The 20,869-nt window shown below is 34.3% G+C and overlaps 1 protein-coding gene and 1 long non-coding RNA gene across 6 annotated transcripts in view; one reads left to right on the forward strand and one right to left on the reverse strand.

The window, feature by feature from the left end:
• Positions 1-13,646, reverse strand: part of LOC141495408 (uncharacterized) — a 156,255-nt gene extending 142,609 nt beyond the window's left edge. Inside the window, exons 1-2 of one of the 5 annotated variants that reach the window (XR_012470767.1) lie at positions 13,595-13,646; positions 12,970-13,057 (exon numbers count right to left, since the gene is read on the reverse strand). This is a non-coding gene — a long non-coding RNA (uncharacterized LOC141495408). Of the gene's footprint in view, positions 1-12,969; positions 13,058-13,201; positions 13,483-13,594 lie in introns of those variants that run through there. The other 4 variants (XR_012470764.1, XR_012470765.1, XR_012470763.1 and 1 more) reach the window with 4 other exon arrangements.
• LOC141495407 (guanine nucleotide-binding protein G(q) subunit alpha) overlaps positions 1-20,787 on the forward strand; it is a 302,819-nt gene extending 282,032 nt beyond the window's left edge. The window contains exon 4 of the mRNA XM_074196701.1: positions 20,401-20,787. Within this exon, the coding sequence (XP_074052802.1) occupies positions 20,401-20,533 (133 nt within the window). The 3' untranslated portion in view covers positions 20,534-20,787. The remainder of the gene's footprint in view (positions 1-20,400) is intronic.
• The last annotated feature ends 82 nt before the right edge of the window (positions 20,788-20,869 follow it).

Raw genomic sequence — 20,869 nt, forward strand, 5'->3', positions numbered from 1 at the left:
TGCCTTTTCTGGACATTACAGAATTAAATTGGACATAAATTTTTCCTACTGCTGATTCCTGTCCTAGACCTTCTTCCACTATATAAATTCTAATCGTGAGATATTTTATTTCTTCCTTTTCAGTGTTTTCTCAAAAGAGAAAAGTAGAAGGCATATTGTCTTCTCTAGCATACGGCTTGAGTCTGTGGTTTCTTGGATTCTTTCTTATATAGCCATGTTCCATGTGTTTCTGAAATGCTTTCACAGCAGATGCTGGAATAGCTGGCTTGGATAATGAGAACCAGGCTACAGGTCATGTTTCTTACAGATCATTCATTGCAAATACCAAGCAAATGATCATATGAAAATGAGTTTCTTTGCATTAAAAAACTACTATTATGTTTTTTATTCCTTTTATAAAAATGCAATCTTTTTATATATTACTCCTTCCAATTTTACTTTACTTGGGGTTTCTTATATATTTCTTAAAACTAAAAAAAAAAAAATTAAAATGTAGTTACTAATTGGGAACTAATTTCATGCAAAGTCCTCCTGCAGTCAGGGTCAATTTCTCTGAAGTATCATTCAGCATCCCTCAGGTTGGCAACCATGTTCAACTAAGTGTAATAGAATCAAATTAGGGTCTAGTCACTGTGACATTCGATTTCTTTATAATTTCTTTATCATCTGAATTAGCCAATAAGATGGCTGGAAAATTAAAGTAGAATGAATTGATTAGTATAAATGTTGAATAAGATAATTAAACTATCATTCTGATTTTTTTTCATCTCAAGAAAGCCAGAGTTAAACCTCTCTTAGCTGGTCATTCCTTGGATCATAAGTACCTCCAGTGAATATAAAATACTCAATTAACACAAAAGGAATATATACATAGACAATTCATTTCTAAAACTATTGACAAGCTATATGATTTCAGAATGATGTATATGACCCTCTTGAAGAATCTGTTTAACTTCCAAGGTTTGGTGGAATTTTAAAAATTAAAGTATAAATCTTTATCTGCTTAGGTCTTTATTATTACCCTGAACATGTACTTGAAAATCATTGTACCCTATTTGTCAAAGTTGTCTGTCAGAGGGCTTTTTGTGTGCATAGGGTTTAAAGAAAAATTTTAATATAGTTTATAATCAGGGGATGAGGGAGGAATCAGTAAGCTTGTAGTTAGGAATTCTAAAGCTGTATCCAAATTTGTTGAAGTCTCAGTTAATCATATTAATATTGGAGATATTAAAGTCTACAGATATTCAAGAAACTTCATTTGACTTATATTTTCAACTTTCTTTCCTGAAAAGCCTTTTCTGGGGTGATTTGTAAGAAGAAAAGTAAACTGACTTGAACTTCTTCTATTCTTGCTTTGATTTTCCACTTTCTAATAATAAAGGTGTGAAATGGTCTAAGAGTAGGTGAAAGAAAATTGACTAATTAAATAAGTGGTGCCATATAAATTGGAGAATAGTATTAACCTTTGGTTGTTCTTGGAAAATACACACACACACACACACACAGACAATTGAAATTCTGGAAAATTTCTTGGAAACTTAGAAACCCTCATTTAGTTTCTCAATATTAGCATGAAGAAAGTCTAAAGATTTTTATTAATAAGAGTTCAAAAGAGGCAGCAGTTGGTTTAAATTTTGTTGGGGTTCATCATCTGCTTTAATATTCTGAAGAATCTTTTCTAATGAGTTCACTGTCTACATCAACAGAAGTAAGTATGTGACATTAGCCAGGAGACACTCATGTCAGGCATCTTGTCGGGAACATTTGTATTTAGAAACCTCATGGTATAGACATTTTTTTCTTTTAGTTTTTTTTGGGGGGCAAGGCAATGGGGTTAAGTGGCTTGCCCAAGGCCACACAGCTGGGTAATTATTCAGTGTCTGAGGTCAGATTTGAACTCAGGTACTCCTGACTCCTAGACCAGTGCTCTATCCACTGCACAACCTAGCTATCCCCTGTAGTCATTTTTTTAATCCCCACTATATAAATAAACACTGTGTTGTTGTTTGCCTTAAGATAACAAATGATCCAGATTCTCTCTTTTTTTTGCTTAAGTACTTAGAATTCTGTATATGATAGAAGTGGCTTGCCCAAGGCCACACAGCTAGGTAATTATTCAGTGTCTGAGGTCAGATTTGAACTCAGGTACTCCTGACTCCTAGACCAGTGCTCTATCCACTGCACAACCTAACTGTCCCCTGTAGTCATTTTTTTAATCCCCACTATATAAATAAACACTGTGTTGTTGTTTGCCTTAAGATAACAAATGATCCAGATTCTCTCTTTTTTTTGCTTAAGTACTTAGAATTCTGTATATGATAGAAGAAAGTCTAGGACAGGAATCAGCAAGTTTCCTGCTGTTCCTTAGCTGCATCTCAGACCCTTGCAAATTCCATATGGTTATGAATCAGCCTATCCTAAACCTATGACAGTAGAGATTGTGGATAGTGAAATACAGTTTCAACATCAAATATAACAAGACATTGTAGCCATGATGAAATTCAAAAACAGTGATTCCAGATGTGAATATACAGTGGATAGTATAGTACACCCTAACTTAGGATCAAATCAAACCATTTGTCATATTCAGATGACATGGAGAAGATTGACTAAACATTTCTCACTTGATTTGAGCCTTATTTGATTTATTTTTACTCTTTCAAAGTTTATCAGGATGCCCTTTTAGCCAAAACACTGAAGTGCCATCATAAAACATACTGATCTCAAGGTCCATTGTATGGGATCATCTTTTGATTAAAGTAACTTTATAATGTAGTTCTTTATAAGATAAGTTAGTAGCTCAGTTAATCTGCAAGCTTTATTAATCACTTAATATGCTCCAGACATTATACTAAGCCCTAGAAATACAAAGAAATATAAAAACATTGTTCTATTCTTCAAGGACCTTACATTCTAATGGAAGAGATGACAAGGGAATTGTACATTATAAGATATATACATTTATAAGCTTCTAAAAGCACTAAGATTTTTGGGGGTACCCTGTATGTATTGTGTAAGGATAGACAGAAGACATTATCATTGCAAGAGACTAGAAAAGGCTTCCTGCAGACAGTGGGATTTGAGTTGACTCTTGGAGGAAATTAAGAGATGAGGAGCAGGAGCATTTTATTTATACTGGATAACCATAGGAAAAAAATAAAGAATCAGGAAATAAGAATTCCACAAATGAGGAAGAGTATGAAGACCTTTTCAGTGGCCTCATTTGTATATACTTTGTGTGGAATAAGGTATAATAAAATTGGAAAGGTGGAAAGGGATTAAGTTGTAAACAACTTTAAATGCCAAAAAAGAGGGTTTTATATTTCATACAGGAGGTGATAAGGAACTCATGGAGTTTATGAGGATAGCAGTCATATGATTAAACCTGAGCTTTAGGAAAATCACTCTGACCACTCAGTGGAGAATGGATTGGAGGAGGGAGAGACTTGAGGTTGGGAGACTAGTTAGATGACTATTTAAATAATCCTGCTAAGAGATGGTGAGGGTCTGTTGCTCATAGCTCTGTGAATGCATATGGACTAGCTTTTGTATAGAAAAATCAAACAGCTTTGTAATTAGAGCTATCCAAAAGTAGAATGAGGCAGTTAAGTAATAAAGTGTATAGAGTGCTGGGCCTGAAATCAGGAAAACATTTCTTCATGAGTCCAGATTGGCCTCAGATTCAAGCTATGTGACCCTGAGCAGGTCACTTCACTCTTTTTACCTCAGTTTCCTCATCTGTAAAATGAGCTAGAGAAGGAAATGGCAAACCACTCTAGCATCTTGCTAAGAAAACCCCAAATGGGGTCATGAAGAGTTGGACATGACTTGAAAAGACTGAACAACAACAGAGTGAATTAGTAATACTTATCTAAACCCAAAATAGCCAGGATTAATATATCTCTCTGTCATTGTATAAAGAAAACACTAACACTATTGCTTTTTTAATTTGGATAAAATTTTGACTATTTTTATCCATTCTTTGACTAGCCATACAAATCATTTTCTAAGAATGATTCTAGATTTGTACTTATAAATCAAAAGTTTCAAATTGTATATTTGTTTTCCATGGAGAATCCAGATGAGTAACAGATGTGGTGTACTTATGTACTTATTTTTTTAAATTTTTTTTAATTTTTGCAAGGTAGTGGGGTTAAGTGACTTGCCCAAGGTCACACAGCTAGGTAATTATTAAGTGTCTGAGTTTAGATTTGAACTCAGGTCCTCCTAACTCCAGAGCTGGTGCTCTAACCACTGCACCACCTAACTGCTCTTGATATAGTGTATTTATTCTTTCATTCTGGTCTAGTTGAAAAAAGTTTTTATCCTTAAATATGCTTTATAATCTTTTACCAGTTACTATAGGAGAACAAAATGGTAAAAATATAAAACAATTTGTTCTTATGTTGTCAGAAAAGAATAATCATAGCTAACTTTGATAGGACCAGATTGAACCTCTTACTTTACTGATGTAGGAAACGCCCCCTACCAGTGTAGGATGGCATCTTCTCAACAACTTCTACTCTTAAATTCCTAAAGTATTAACAAATTAAATGATTTGTCAGTAGTCTCATGGTCACTATTTGTCAGTGGTAGAATTTGAATGAATTGGGTCTTCCCTGTTTCCCAACCCGGCTCTCAATTCACTACCTCATGCTGCCTCTCGACAACTCACCTTGATATATAGCATTTAATGTTTACAAAACACTTCTCTTCATAACATTTGTGAAGTAGAGAATAGAGATATTTTTAAACCCACATTACAACTGATAAAAGTGAGATTGAGCATGTTGCTTATTCAAAATCACATAGCAAGTGCATAAGCTAAGAATTAAACCCAATCTCCTATCTTCAAGACCAGTGCCTCATCCACTATCCTGGCTTCCCTGGGGGAAAAAAGATAATGGGGAAACACTTGGATTTGCTTTCATTCAATTGAATTGCCATATGCTTACAACTTGGCAGTAGGCTTGTGCCTCCATTCTTGGAGCATTATACTGTAAGGAGACAGCACACTGTGGCCAGCAAATTAATGCATGATTCTAATGCAGAGGTGACAGTTGCCAGAGGTCTTCTAGGGAGAATATTCTTGGCAGATTTTTTTGGTATGTGTCTGTGTTTTTTTGAACAGTCATATCATCTCCTATTTCCAATCATGACTTTTAAAGTGGTTTCAGTATAATCAGCAAATTATTTAATGATGACAGTTATTTCTTATCAGTATAACTACTTCTTTATTTTCTGAATCTGGCACTTGCAAATACTTGTTGAAACTATTTTCTCCTGATGCTTCTCTTTGAAATATATATTTGGAGTTGGTAGAGATTGAGAATAGACAAAATAAAAGAAATTGGGGGAGATCCAGAGTACTCTCACGAGTAAATTCTGTTGTATAATTTTTATAACTCTCTAATTTTTTAAATTATAGTATTTCATTAGATATTTTTTAAAGAAAGTAGTCAATGAACTTCCCGTTTTTGCCCATTAGTCTTCCCTTTTTTTTTCCAGGAATGCTCACCCTTTGAGTCTCCTCCTATCCTGTCTTTCCTTTAAATTTATTAATGGTATAATGGGAAAAAACCCTGAAAAGGAGAAGTCAAAATACTTGGGTTTGAGTCTGAGTAAAACATAAAGCTTCTGGTGCATTTAGGTGGCACAGTGAATAGAGTAATGGCCCTGGAGTCAAGAGGACCTGAGTTCAAATTTGGCCTCAGACACTTAATAATTGCCTAGCTATGTGACCTTGGGCAAGTCACTCATATGTCACTAAAGTCATTTAAAAGTCACTGAAGTTGAATCTGACTTCTACACTTGCCACTTATTAGCCACTTGGGCAATTCACGTAAACCTGATTGCCTCACATCCAGGGCCATCTCCAGTCATCCTGATTTATAACTGGTCATTGGACCTATTGGAGGATAAAGTGAGGCTGGTGACTTAGCATAGGATCCCCCTCATTCTAATTCAGTGCATTTATTTGTCATGGCATTACCTCCATGATGTTGTGCTTACCTTCAAAAATGAAGGACAAATATTATATGGGAATACTAAGAAAGACCAAAAAAAAAATCTTACTTTCAAGGAACACATATGTGGGGAGACAATATGCAAATCAGTATATATAAACAAGGTATATACAATTAATTTTAAGATAATCAACAGAGGGAAGGCATTAGAATTTAGGGGAATCATAGTAGTCTTTTTTGTGGAAAGTGGAGTTTTAGCTGAGACTTCATGGAAACTGGGAATCTAGGAAGTTGAAATAAGGAGGTAGAGAATTCCAGGCTTGGGGAATGTATGAGGTATATTGTGTGAGAAAAAGCCTCATGTCACAGGATCACAAGTAAACATTTGGGGATGACTAGGGTGTAGCAAAAATGGAAAAGTAAGAAGAGGCCAGATTTTTGATGGACTTAGAATGTCAAATGGAGGATTTCATACTTGATCCTAAAGATGAGAGCCACTGGAGTTTAATAAGTAGAGGAGTGACATGGTCAAATTTGAGCATTAAAAATATTGATTTTGACTGTAGTGGGGAAAAACTTGAGTCAGGGAGAGCAATAAAAACACTATTAGAATAGCAGGAATGGATGATGGCCAATACCAGGTTTGTGTCAGTGTCAGCAGAGGGAAGAGAGTTCAAGAGATGTTAGGAAGGTAGGATCAATAGAACTTTGCAGTAGAAGAGATTGCATTTGGGGATGGTGAGAGAGAGTGAGGATGCCTGAGAGAGAGCATAGATGCCTGAGCAGAGAGTGATGCCTTCACTAGAAGAGGAGAGTCTATGTTAGGAAAGTTAATGAGTTTAATTTTAATATGTTAAGATTGAGATTTTTATGGAACATCCAGTCTGACATGTCTCAATAGGCAAATGGAGATACAAATCTAAAAATCAGCAGAGAGGTTAGAGCTGGATAGGAGATTTGAGAATAATTAACATAAAGATGATAATTTAATCCATAGTAATTGATCAGATCTATTATAGGAGAGAGAAGAAGCATTTACATAAAATCTACTGTCTCACACACTTTATGCTAAACAGTTTTTTTGCAAATATCTTATTTGAACTTTCCAAAGAATATGCGATATAGATGCCATTATTATCCCCACTTATATTTGGGAAACTTAGGCAAACAAGTTAAACAACTTTTTTAAGGTCACATAGGCAATATCTAAGACAAAATTTGAATTTAGGTCTTGACTCTGGGCTTAGTACTTTATCCTCTGCCTTTGGCAAGAAGGAAAAGAGAAGAGGTCCAAAGATTGAATCCTGTTAGTGGGCATGATCAAAATAAAAATCCAGGAAAGGTAATGAAGGAGTGATTAGACAGGTAGGGTAAAGGTTATCAGGTGAAACAGGGTAAAAGCAGTGTCACAAAAAAACTATAGAGAAGACAGTATCAAGAAGAAGTTGATCAGGAGTATAAAAGCCTACAGAGAAGTCAAGGATGAAGATTTTTAAAAGGTCTTTAGATTTGCCAATTAAGAGATTATTAATAATTTTGGATAAAGCAGTTCCATTTGAATGATAATTTGGAAGCCAAACTTAAATCGTGAAGAGAGTGAAAGGAAAGGAAATGGAGGCAGCTAATATAGACTTTCTCAAGGCTTCTCAAACAGTTTAACAGAAAAAAGGAAGAGAGATCTAGGATGATAGTAGAGATGGATAGAGCAAGTGTAGGTTTTTTTTTAAAGGATGGAGGGGATATGGGTATGGTCAGCCCGTAGATGAGGAAAGATTTAAGAGAAGTAAGAGTAATTATGGTAGAGGGGGAAATTTGCTGGAGAAAATGGGATAGAATGACATCCTTTTGCATGAAGAGAGATTAACCTTGATAAAGAGTAGGGTTACTTCTTCATATGAGATGATTCTGGAGCAGGAGATGATAGCAGAAAGAATCTTGATGATAAGGGATTAGATGGAAGGTAGAAGAGGGACCTCTTAGAAAATGTCCTACATTTTTTTCAGTGAAGTATAATGGAAGCTTTTTCAATGAGAGGGTGAGAAGTGAGCCATGGGAGGTGTGAGGGGGGATAATAAAAAGGTTTGGAACCTACAATATCTGACTTTTCATTGTGTGCTTGGTAGGATCTTCCACAGGGTCTGCTACATGGTGGGTCTTCAATAAATAAATATGTAGGGTCCCCCCCCCAACTTTTAAAATACCCAATGAAATTGTTATGACAGTGATTGAGCCTAGAGTCAGGAAGACCTGACTTTTCTAACCTCAAACACCTACTAGCTGATCCTTGGGCAAGTCATTTAACCCTGCTTACTTCAGGATTCTTCATCTGTAAAATGAGCTGGTGAAGAAAATGGCAAACTATTCCAATATCTTTGCTAAAAAAATTCTAAATGGGATCACAAAAATTTGGACATGATTGAAATGACTAAATAACAATAGTGTCTATGAATATACTGAGCACCCATAATACAGGATGTGGAGCAAAATTCAGAGAATTCTTATTTGATTACAACTCTGAGTGGTAAAATATTTGCTTATATGAGTATTCTCATTTTTATGTACTCTTTCTATTAGATGTTAAGTCTCGATCAGTAGCTATTCTCTACAATTTTATTTAGTTCCTTAAAATTGAAAAGACAAGTTCCTTAGACAACTGTTCATTTTTAAAATTTGAACTAAGTTGGCTGGCCTCTGCCCTGAACCCTTGGTCTCTATGACACAGCATCCATCTGGTTCTCTTGTCTCTCTTCCTCCTTGCTGTGTGTCTTAATTGCTGATTTCATTTCCTTTTTGAACTCCCTAACCATAGGACAGCCTTAAACTATGCTCTCTTTATAGTCACTCTATAGGGAGTGGTACTTTTGATCCATTCAATTGTCCAGCTTCGATTTACATCTCCAGTTTTGACTTTGCACTTGTTCAATATGCTTAGACTCACTCAAATATATATATTTTTTTGCCTCAAAGGCTTACATTCTACTGGAAGGAAATAAAGCATGTAAGCAAATATATAAAAAAGTAGGTAAAAAGTAATTGGATGTGATATTAACAATTGAAGATAATTTTCTAAAGGATCTCATTTAGGAGGTGATACTTGAGTTGAACTTTAAAGACCATTAGGAATTGTTTGTGGTTGTTTTGTTCATTGTTTTCTTCTGTGTCTGACCCATTGTGACCCCATTTGGTGTTTTCTTGGCAAAAAACTATTGGATTGGTTTGTTATTTCCTAATCCAGTTCATTTTTCAGATGAAGAAATGAGACAGAGTTAAATGTCTTGCCAGAGTCACATAACTAGTGTCTAAGGTCACATTCGAATTCAGGAAGATAAGTCTGCCTGACTAAGCACAGCACTTTTTCCACTGAACCCCATTAGGGATTCTAAGAGAAAGAAATGAGGAAGTTCATTTCAGGCCTAGGGAAAACAACCTGTATAATTTTTCTTTTAATTTTTTTACAATAAAAATCAAAAACAAATTTTGTGGATAGGTACTCTTCTTGGAGTCAGTTTTAGAGTCACAATTTACTAAGTCACAATTAATTGAATCTTTGTCAACACACAGCTCCTAATTTATGACATTCATAAGATATAGATGTGATCATATCACTCCTTGTTCAAAAACCTCTGGTGCCTTCCTATTACATTCACTGCTTACCATTTAAAGCTCTTTGTAATCATACTCTAACCTGCCCTTCTAGCTTTTGAACCCATTACTACAGTGGCCCAGTTACTGTTACAGCACTCATACATGTTCTTTCTTCATACCTTTATACAGGATTTCCTCATTCTTAGAGTGCTTTCCCTCCTTACCTTGGCAGTCTAGAATCCTACCTTCAGGTACCACCTTCTGCCTAAGACCTTTTCTCATCCCTCAGCTATGTATACCTACTCTGCTCCCATTTATCATGTATTTATTTTGCATTTATGTGTATCTGTTATTTCCTCATATAACATTTCCTCATAATAAAAGCATATTGATTAATTAAATAACCAAATTTGATCCTCACAACAGACCTGAAAGGTAGATTCTACTATTTTCCCATTTTATATTTGAGAAAGTTGACGTAAAGGACTAGCCCAAGGTCTTAGTCATTTTTGAAATCAGGTCTTCCTGACTTAAGATTCAACGCTATTCACTGTACCTCCTAGCTACATAAGCAAAAGAATTATAGCCTATTACATCCTCTTTTTTACCTCCCACTTTTTATATTTAAAACAATATTTTTTAATAAGTGAAAAAATATTTATTATGAAAGTTAAATTCTACCATCACTGGGTTATTTAGTATTAATGGAAAGAATTGAAAAATTGTTTCGGTTCCACAAAATGTATTTTCTCCTTATATGAGATAAACATATTCGTATTGATTTTCCTTTTTTTGACTAACCTGCTAGATAAAAGCAAGTACTATGTTGCCTCTCAGCAAACAGGGATCAATCACATCAAACAAGAATGAAGGATTTGGAAACCATCAACAAACAGGCTTAGATATGTAAGGCATGAGGCAGGCAGGGGACAGACCTCTTTATACATACCTCTTCCTTTTCTAGTGGCTGTTTTATTCCACTGAATGACTTGCCTACAAAATATGTAAATAGATTTTTGAAACAGTTATCTTCCCGCGTTTCCAATTGACCCCTTTTGGTCCCTCAGTCAGTTTATGTAAAGATAGTTTCTCAAAAATCACTGCATTTCTGCTCTCTCTCCTTGGCTTCCCTGCTTTTGATAATGACTCCTAAAGCCTCATAGAGTGATCTAGCTTTTTAATTCCCTTAAGGATATTCCTACCACAATGAGGCCTCCTCTTAATTTTTTTTAATGTGAAACAAACCTAGTTTCTGTAACCTTCTTTTCAGTAATGAAGGTGTGAAAAGCTTGACAGAATCCTTAACTATCTCATATCTTCATCTTTATACTATTCTAGTGATGTTAATATAAAAGTGGATGCTATATTGGAGGTAATACCCCTCCAGGAGGTCCAGGTGCTACAGAATTTCTCCATATGTTGGATTATGTTCTTTCTGTGGCCTCAGAATCTGTTCTATTTATCTTTTTTATGATGAGTAAGTTTTTTATCTAATGTTATTAAAGATTTCTTTTTCCTCATGCCACCTACAGATGCTTTTCCCCTTTTTGGTTTCATGACTGAAGTTTATATGCCTAATTTCTTAAATAGATTTTTTAAAATCCCAGCTGTAATACAATGTATTTTACTTACCAATATTAGTCTTACATTTCTATTTCTTTCGCTCTTTAAAAAAATTTCTTTTAAGAAATCTAGGTTTTTTCTTGTTTATCTTTCTAACCTACCAATTCTGAATCGGATACAGCCTTTGTGGTTTAAACTGTCAAGTTCTATAATATCAGGACAAACAGACTTTAAGAAAGTCTTTGTTTCCAAAGCATTTGGAATTTTAGTAGATTCTCAATAAAGCCCCATTATTGCTTCTCTGTTTCCAGTCTTTTTCAGTCATGTTCAACTCTGCTTGACCCCATTTGAGGTTTTCTTGGCAGAAATACTGCCAAGATTCACAATCAGTCAATAAATAGTTATTAATCACTTATTTTGTAAGGACAGTTAGGTGTTCCAGTGGATAGAGCTTTAGGACTGAAGTCAGAAAGATTTGAGTTGAAGACTGGAGTGGTTTGCCTTTTCCTTCTTCAGTTCATTTTACAAATGAGGAAATTGAGACAAATCTGGTTAAGTCACTTGACCAGGGTCAATAAGTATGGTGCCCGAAGCCCAATTTGAATACAGGAAGTTGAGTATTTCTGACTGCCAACCCAGTACTCTATCCACTGCACTACTTTAGTTACCTCTGTTGCTCAGAAAAATAAAAGTAAATTTGAAAATCTATGGACTGATTATATTGGACCTCCTAAGTTTATTCCTTTTCACTGGAAAATACTAAGGTGATATTTTCTCCTTTTAAAGATATCATTCAGAAATTGATTTGCAGATTAGAATTCTTCTGCATCATTTTCTGTAGTAACAGAGAGAATTTGACTCTGTTCCCTGAAAAATACTGGTTAATATGTTCATGTGAACTAGATTCAAAGAAAATCAGGAAACAACCTACATGAAACTTGATAACAGGACTTCTCTTTTCAGTTTACTTTTCCACCTATTAGATATCATTGTAGATGAAATGTTCTAGTTACTAAAGCCCAAGTAATACCCCCTTTTCACACCAGCTATGTACCTTTGGGGCAGAGCTAGGTGGCACCATAGTGCATAAAGTACTGGACGTGGAGTCTGGAAGAATTCCTGAATTCAAATTTGACCCTAGATAAGTACTTATTAGCTGTGTGACCCTGGGCAACTCACTTAACCTTGTTTGCCTCAGTTTTCTCATCTGTAAAATGAACATGAGAAGGAAATGAAAAAGTACTCCCATAATCTTTGCCAAGAAAACCCCAATGGGGTCACAAAAAAATCAGACACAAGAGAAAACAGAATATCAACAAAGTATAACTTTGAGCAAAGCACTTTAAAATGGCAATAATGCCTCTAGTACAGAATCATTGTGAGGATTAATTAAAATTATCTGTATCAAAGTACTTAGCACACTCAAAAGCATCATATAATGTTATTACTATTATTATGTTTTCTTTTGGAATCAGTAAAATCGTTTTCTTCAACTTTAGTGGATATGGTTTGCAATGCTGTAGATCACAATCAGTCAATAAATATTTATTAATCATTTACTTTGTAAGGACAGTTAGGTGGTCCAGTGAGTGGATAGGGCTTTGGGACTGAAGTCAGTAAGACTTGAGTCCAAATCCAAATCCAGTCACTTATTAATTCTCTGGCCTGGGCAAATCATGTAATCTCTATTTGTCTCAGTTTCCTCATATATGAAAAGGGGACAATAACACTCCTATGGATCAAGTGAAATGATAATTATTAAGTGCTAAGCACATAGTATATGCTGTATAAATATTAATAGTTTTCATCATCATCATTGTATGACAGGCATTGAAGTAAGCAAATCTATCCATACCTTCTCATCTTGAGTCAGTGTTGCTCATGTCTTCCCATAAGTCCTTTACTTTGCATCTACTTCATATGCTAGTGACCTTCCTCTGACTCTGTTGTAAGGATATTAATGGACAACACAGGGTGTCTTTTGTTTACATCTGTTACATGATGAACTTGGCCATCCGTCTCTCTGACTCTACCCTGTTATTATATAACATTTACATAATTTTTCTTGATAGTATTTTAGTACTTACTCTCACAGTCAAGGCAAAACAACAGCATGAAAGACCATTGCATAAAGACAGGTAGATAACAGGTCTACATTGCCGTTTTACACTGTTGTTTACACAGATTGTTACTTAACACTGTGAAAAGGGAGATCTATGAATTCTAATTCTAACATGCCATTCTAGAATCATAAAATCTTTAAATTGGAAAGGCCTCAGAGGTTGTCTCATCCTATCCTTTAACAATAAACAACTATCATACTTCCTTCAACTTTTTAAAAATAAAGAATTGTGACTTTTTAAAGCAGTATTGGGTGATATTTTATGCTGAAGAGATTTTTTTTTTTACTAAGTTTCAAGGCTTCTTTATTCTGACATTGATCATAAGGATAACAGTTATCTTAGTAATATAAGTCTCACATATACTAAGTTAGCCATCATTTCCTGACGTCAAGAGAGAGCTTCTGCCAGCCATTTGTTACACATACATCGCCTTGGTAATGTACCTTGTGCCTGTCACCATAGCAACCCCCTGAGAATGACCTCAGCAGCCACAGGAATCATTTTTACAAAACAAATTATAGCTATAATTAACTTTGTGAATTTACTCTATGATATAAATTTGTTCAAACCTGTGTGATTTTTTTAAAGGTTAAATGAATGGAATAATCTATGCTATCTTTCTTCCTTCTCCCCCATGACAGCCTGTCTTTATTTTGTTCATTGCTTACAAAACAATGAACAAGTACAATAAGGTTAAGAGATTGTAACTCCTGTACATTTCATCTGAATATGACAAATGAAACAGATACACTTGCTCTTTCTTGTATCTCCAGTGGAGTAGGATCTGTTGTGTACATGAGCTGCAAACAATTTATTGTTGGGAATTTGGATTTGGATTTGTCCCTAAATGAAATGAGAGCATAATTTTGCTATGAATTGTCATTAAAAGACAAGTCAGTTCTTTTTGAAAACTTGAATAAATGATGTAAGTAAAATAGAAAAAAAAGAACATGAACTATATACATTTTATCTCTCTCCTAGAGAGACAGTAATAAAGTTCATTCTACACATAGGAGTTCTCTGTTTCTCTAAAAAAAAGTACAAAGATGGAGTGAAGAAAGTTCAATGGAGAGGTTCTTGCTTATGAAGAACTGTTAATGCTTACCCTACTGTGACAAGTCAATCAGCTAACTTTTAAGTACTTGCCTCACAGGGCATTTAGGTGACACAGGAGTTAGCGTGCTTAGTTAAAAGATGCCTCAGACATTTACTAGCTTTGTGAGCCTAGGCAAGCTACTTAACCCTGTTTGTCTCAGTTTTCTCATCTTTAAAATGACATGGAGAGGAGAAATAAGAAACCGCTTAAGCATCTTTGTCAAGAAAACCCCAAATGGGTTCACAGAATCAACAACAAACAAATATACTAGAGCACTGTGTTAAGCACTAATGGACACATTGTAAAATAGGAAAATTTCAACTTGTATTAAGCTTGGGAAAGAATCAGCTCTTGGTTATCTGTTGATATTATTATTCAGTTTGTGAATTACCAAAAAACCAAATTGTAATCCTAAATAAACTATAATATCCTTGAATGAATTTTTAAAAAAGACATTAAGTGCTTACTATGTACTTTGAACTATGTTAGGTGTTGAAAATGGAAATACTAATGTGAGACTGTCCTCTCAGAAGCTAACATTTTAATGGTAGAAAGCAATATATATGGTAAAATGGTAGGCAGAACAAAACTCCTTTCTCTTTGATCACAGGAATTATGAGAGAAGCTGATCGTGGATGGATTGTCATTCCCCTTAGAGTGACAATAGTTTTTTTTTTAATATAAAGTCATAACATCCTTCAAAGAATCTCTGACTCAAATATTTAGATGATCAGCAATTTTGTCAGTAGAGGGAACTCTTGATATAAGAACTATTTCACCAAGATAAATGCTCATCTATAACTAAGTTGATTAGTTCTAGGGAATCAAATGGGTTTGCCCAGATTCACATGACTAATAAATGTCAGAGATTTGACAAATAGCTTTCACACTACAAGGTCACATTGTCTAAACTAAATCACTGTACTGCTATATGAATTTAATAACCTCTATAAGAATTAAATATACAGTTGGTAATATAGCCAAGATACTAAATCTTTAATGAAGTAAATGTAAATTAATTAACAAATGATAAAAATTAAATATATTTTATTTTGGTTTAGTATTTTAGTGCCTTGTTTAAGCCTTTGGAAAGTATTGATTTTTACTGTTCCCAGATCAAGATATTGTCTGTGTGTGTGTGTGTGTGTGTGTGTGTGTGTGTGTGTGTGTGCATGTGTGTGTTGTGTGTGGCAGTAAGATGAGGTAAAATACATGAATGGGCCTAAATTCCTGTCTAGATAGAGTGGGTTAGGTGAGTGTGGTAACTCCCTCATCAATCAGGACAATTCAACCCCAGAGTGAATTTGTAAACCACTCTGGCATATTTCTGGGTTGTTTTCACCACCACAAAGAAATCTTGTGATGAGGTAATGTGAAAGGAACCCTTTGGATTTTAGCAGTGTAGACTGTTATGTAACTAGAGTTTGGAGATGTTTTTGTTTGGCATGTTGGACTGGAATCTAATTTTAAATAGTAAATTTCTTTCCTTCCCTATGTACATTTAGTTGTACTATATCTGAAAACACTTAGTGTGACCATCATCCTGTTGAGGCAAAAATATGTGTGAGACTTTCTAAGGGCTTATAGAAGGCACTAAAATATCAAACCAAAATAAAATATATTTAATTTGATTATTTATTAATTATTTCATTTAGGTTTACTTCATCAAAGATTTATCATCTTGGCTATTTTTACCAACTGTTTATTTAATTCTTAAAAGGGTTATTAAGTTCATTTAGCACCACAGTGATTTGGTTTAGATAAGTGAATGGTGACTTTGAAGTCTGAAAGATATTTGTCCCATCTCTGACATTTATTAGTTATATGATTCTAGGCAAACCATTTTGACTCCTTAGAACTAAACAGTTTACTTATAAATGGACATTTATCTTGATGAAATAGTTCTTATATTGAGTTCCCTCTACTGGCAAAATTGCTGATCCTTTGAGTATAAAGTCAGAAATTCTTTGAAGGATGTTATGACCATAATCACACATTTGTTTAGGATATTCTCAAAATACCATAGCACTATTAGAAGACCAGGAGAGTTGAACTTTATCAAATTTGAATGTTTTTCAGTATTTCATAGGTCAAACTGTCACCTACCTCTCCCACCTTTCTGAGAGAGGGAAGAAAAAAATTTGGTTTCTTCTAAGTTGATCTTTTATATTTTGAAGCCTTTCAGACTATTGATGACCTATATCATGACTTTAGATTTATAGATAGGCATTACTATTTATTTTAAGTCAGAAACTAAACTTAGGTACCATGTATATATAGAATCCATCTAAGTTTGTTCCTTAGGAATGTGTCTTCTCTTACTGAATTGAGAGTGAGATTGATCAAGATTCCTAGACTTAGGTATGATAAAATGATTTCCCACTTCAGGTGTTTTTCCCTATATAAGTCTCATGCACAGCTGTCTAGTTGTTAGGAGTATCAAAGGGTACTATATGAATCCACAAAAGTCTTTGTGAAACTGAGTCAGTGCACTGAATGTGTGTAGAGTGAAGTGAAGCACAAGAACAATTTACAGTGTCCAAAAGAATATCAGGAAAAGCAACATTAAATATATTAGAACCCTCATTAATGCAATAATCAATTTTTATTTCAAAGGACTCAGCAAAACTTGCTTCCTTTCTTTAAGCAATACTCTACCTGCAGAATGAGCTATATACATTGTCATATAACAATATGTCATATTTAACTGTACTTTTTTGTTACAAGAATGAATTTCATTGAGAGCAGGGAGAGGAAGACAGAGTGTTGAGGAGTGACAAAGGTTTTTTTTTTCAAATCAATAAAACATTTGTTTTTAAAAAGAAAGAAAATAATGTCAATTTTTATCTTAACACAAAAAAAATCCTGGCTTTCAAAAAACTTAACATCAGGGCGGCTACATCGGGGTGGCTAGGTGGCACAGTGGATAAAGCACTGGCCCTGGAGTCAGGAGTACCTGGGTTCAAATAAGGTCTCAGACACTTAATAATTACCCAGCTGTGTGGCCTTAGGCAAGCCACTTAACCCCATTTGCCTTGCAAAAACCTAAAAAACAAAACAAACAAACAAAAAAACCTTAACATTCCATATGTTAGAGTAATTCCCAAAGTAATGAGTTAAGAGGGTAACCATGGGTCATCCAATCAAGCAAATAGATTCCAGCGAAAGCTTTACAGCATTATTTCAAAGTTATTTATCCAAGGGTAATTTGGAAGTTATTTTTTCATGTAACATATAACTGAATATATGGAGCTCTGAGTTCAAAATGGATATTCATCTAATGCTTTTTGAAGTAAAATCAACAAATGATAAACTAGAAAACTTTTCTGAAATAATTGCTGTGCTTCATATTTTTATGTTCAGTTTTTAAGTGTGGCATGTGAGGAAAACTCCAGCTACTCAGACATAGGAATCAAAAGATAAGCTTCTTGAGGTCAGGAACTGTCTTTTACTTCTTTCTCCATTCCCGGTGTACCAAGCTTAGTAAAGTGCCCAGATGCTATTTGGTACTTAATAAATGTTTGATGATTGATTGATTTTTTTTTTTTAGCTTAAAGGGAACCTGTTTCATTCATTTTGGATAATCCTAAAAGTCAAATACTGTTTTTTGGTTATATCTATCAACACATAAAGACCACATTCTGAGACAGAGTTCAGTGTTCCAATCCCAAAGCATTTCTTTCCCCCATCTTCTGCACTCTCTCCTCTCCCATATCCTACTACCTCCCAATTTGGAATTTCCACTTGCTTTCATATTTTTTAAAGATATTATGTGGTTATTTCTTAAAAGTCAGGGAAGTATATAAACTATTATATTATGTAACAGTTACATGAAGTTAGAGCAAAAAAATAATAATTAGCTGCCTGGATAAAGTAATTGAATGGTTCCTTAGAAGAATCAGGATTAGAGAATGGACCTGTGATTTCATCGATTTAGGGAAATTTGGATCCATCCCCTTGATGATTCTTTACCACAATAAGGTACCTTCTCTATAATTTATCCTTTTAAAAAAATGCTGTTGCTAAACAGTATATTTCATTTTCTTTCTCCTTTATAATCAGAGAAACACCTGTATTAGTGGCTAAAGTTGATCATGGAGCAAAATACCATAGTTCAAGTCCTACCCTGATACATACTAGTTGTTCGACCCTGGTTGAGTCACTTAATCTCTTAAGTATTCTAAGCAACTCCTTGGGGTTATAAGTTGTAGAGAAGTCTGAGTTAGTAGAGGGGGCTTTCATATCTTAGATTTCTCTGTGTGAATGAAATCCGAGGTCATCTTATTCCTTTATTATTAGAAATTCATTCAATCCTTTAAAAGACGGGTTGGTCAGAAAGTTAGTGAAATGTTTTAATAGAAAACTTTTGAAATTTCTAAGCCTCGTGGGCAAAAAAAAAGACATGGTTCTGTTTCTAGGATTGTTTTTAAATACAATATTGCTGTCACTTTAGTTGAGCAAGTTGCTTAATTTCTCTGGGCATTTATTTCTCATCCATAAAATGAGAGTATTGGATTTAGGGATTGCCAGGGCCCTGTTTTCAACTGTAAGACTTAAGACCTTCTAATGAGGATGATCTTTAAGGTCTCTTCCAATCCTAAGATTCTTTGATTTGATGGATTCTTAATACTTTGTGATTTAATAGTAGAAAACTGAAGAGTATTTATGGACTTCTCTCCACTACTTATCCCCAAACATGCAATCTGATAGATATAAAAACTATGCGAAAATAACATTTCTGAATAGAGAATAAAAATTCTTTTTATGACAGTTCAACTTCCATAGTATGTTTATTGATATTATTTATGTATTTTATTTACATAACTTGAAAGGATTTGTGATTTTTTTTTTCTAAATTTCAAATCGCTGGAATTTATTTGTTTTTACCATTCTGTGTTTGGTTTAAGGCTTATTTGTGATTTCCTAAGTGAGATAAGTATTTTAAAATTATGAATCTTAAAATTTTCGAGCCCCCATCCAGAATCCCTGGGAGGAAAATAGTGTAGTCAAGAAGAATAAGAAAATCTAAAGACGTCATTCTATTCTCCCCAGGAGCTGAGGAAATTACATTAATTTTAGAGTGACTTGGGAACCATGCAGAATAGTCATTTCCAATTCATGTTTTGTACCTCCTTCAAATACCTCCAGTTATAACAACTCTATAAACACTCCCAAATACAATTAATTTTCAGTCATTTTTAACAAATGTATGTAATAGTTCACTATGGAGTATATAGAAGAAGTACGGAGGTATCACGGAATCAAATGAATTCCAGTATATGATGTATCTTGCTCTCAAACAGGAAATTATTGATTTTTACAGTGCCCTAGCATATTAACTGTTACCCTAAGAAGCTCATATTAGCAATGTACTTTCTTAAGTATCTGATTTTATATTTTGAGTGACTTTGACACTGGACAATACTGAATTAAGGATTTGTAAACTTTTTTGAGAAGCTAAGGTTTATCTAAAGGAAATTACTCCAAAACCCTGCAAATAGACTACCTTACATTTATTCAATTCTATCATCTTTGACAATCAGTGATGAAAATAACATTTACAGATGAAATTCACACATAATCCAAAAAACACTTTAGCTTTATCCTCTTCTGCATCCCAACCTCCTACCAGAGCTGCTAACAAGTAGAGAAGTGGGGTGATTTCATTTTAATTTCCTGTTTTGCCCCCTCCTTGAATCAAATCTGGATTTGTCCTAATGAGTAATGAAATAGTCCAAAGGTGACAAGATGAAGAAGACGACTTAGGAAACCTGGGTAATTACAAATTCTGTGTGTGTGTGTGTGTGTGTGTGTGTGTTTATGTGTGCATACACACACACATATATGTATATATATATATATATATATATATATATATATATATATAAAACCTCCTAGTAGCTGAAAATTTAGTCTTACCTTTCTACCTATCAAATATCCCTTCTTTCTTCTAATTTCTCTCTTCTTTCTTTCTTTTCTCTCATCCTTGTCTTTTCCCATCCTTTTCCTTAATGGAATTTGGTATTATGGTGTCACTGATATTACTATTGTTTCTTCCCATCTGTAGCTATCTTAACGACTTGGACCGTGTAGCAGATCCTGCCTATTTGCCTACTCAACAAGATGTCCTTAGAGTTCGAGTCCCCACCACAGGGATCATTGAATACCCCTTTGACTTACAAAGCGTCATTTTCAGGTAGTAATCTAGTCCTGAAACTCATTTTCTAATTCTTTGTCATGTGCACTTTTTGTGAATTTTGCAAATACTGAAAGCTTGTATAGATTTAAGGAAAGCATAATAAGGAAAATGATTAGCTTTGCATTATTTTAACCTATCCTTTAATTATCATGATGACTCTAATGATTTTAATAATTCTCCTTTTTATTTTATTTTATGAGCCTGTCAGTAGAGAAACTGTTGGCTTTCCTCAATCTCTATTACCAAATGCAAGATTTTTGACATAGACATTTTGATTGAATGAACCTCCTTCAGGAAGTGTAATTAAATCCAATTGCACAAATACTGGTTGTACTTC

The sequence above is a fragment of the Macrotis lagotis genome, chromosome 8 (genome assembly GCF_037893015.1).
Source record: "Macrotis lagotis isolate mMagLag1 chromosome 8, bilby.v1.9.chrom.fasta, whole genome shotgun sequence".
In the NCBI taxonomy this organism is placed as follows: Eukaryota; Metazoa; Chordata; class Mammalia; order Peramelemorphia; family Peramelidae; genus Macrotis; species Macrotis lagotis.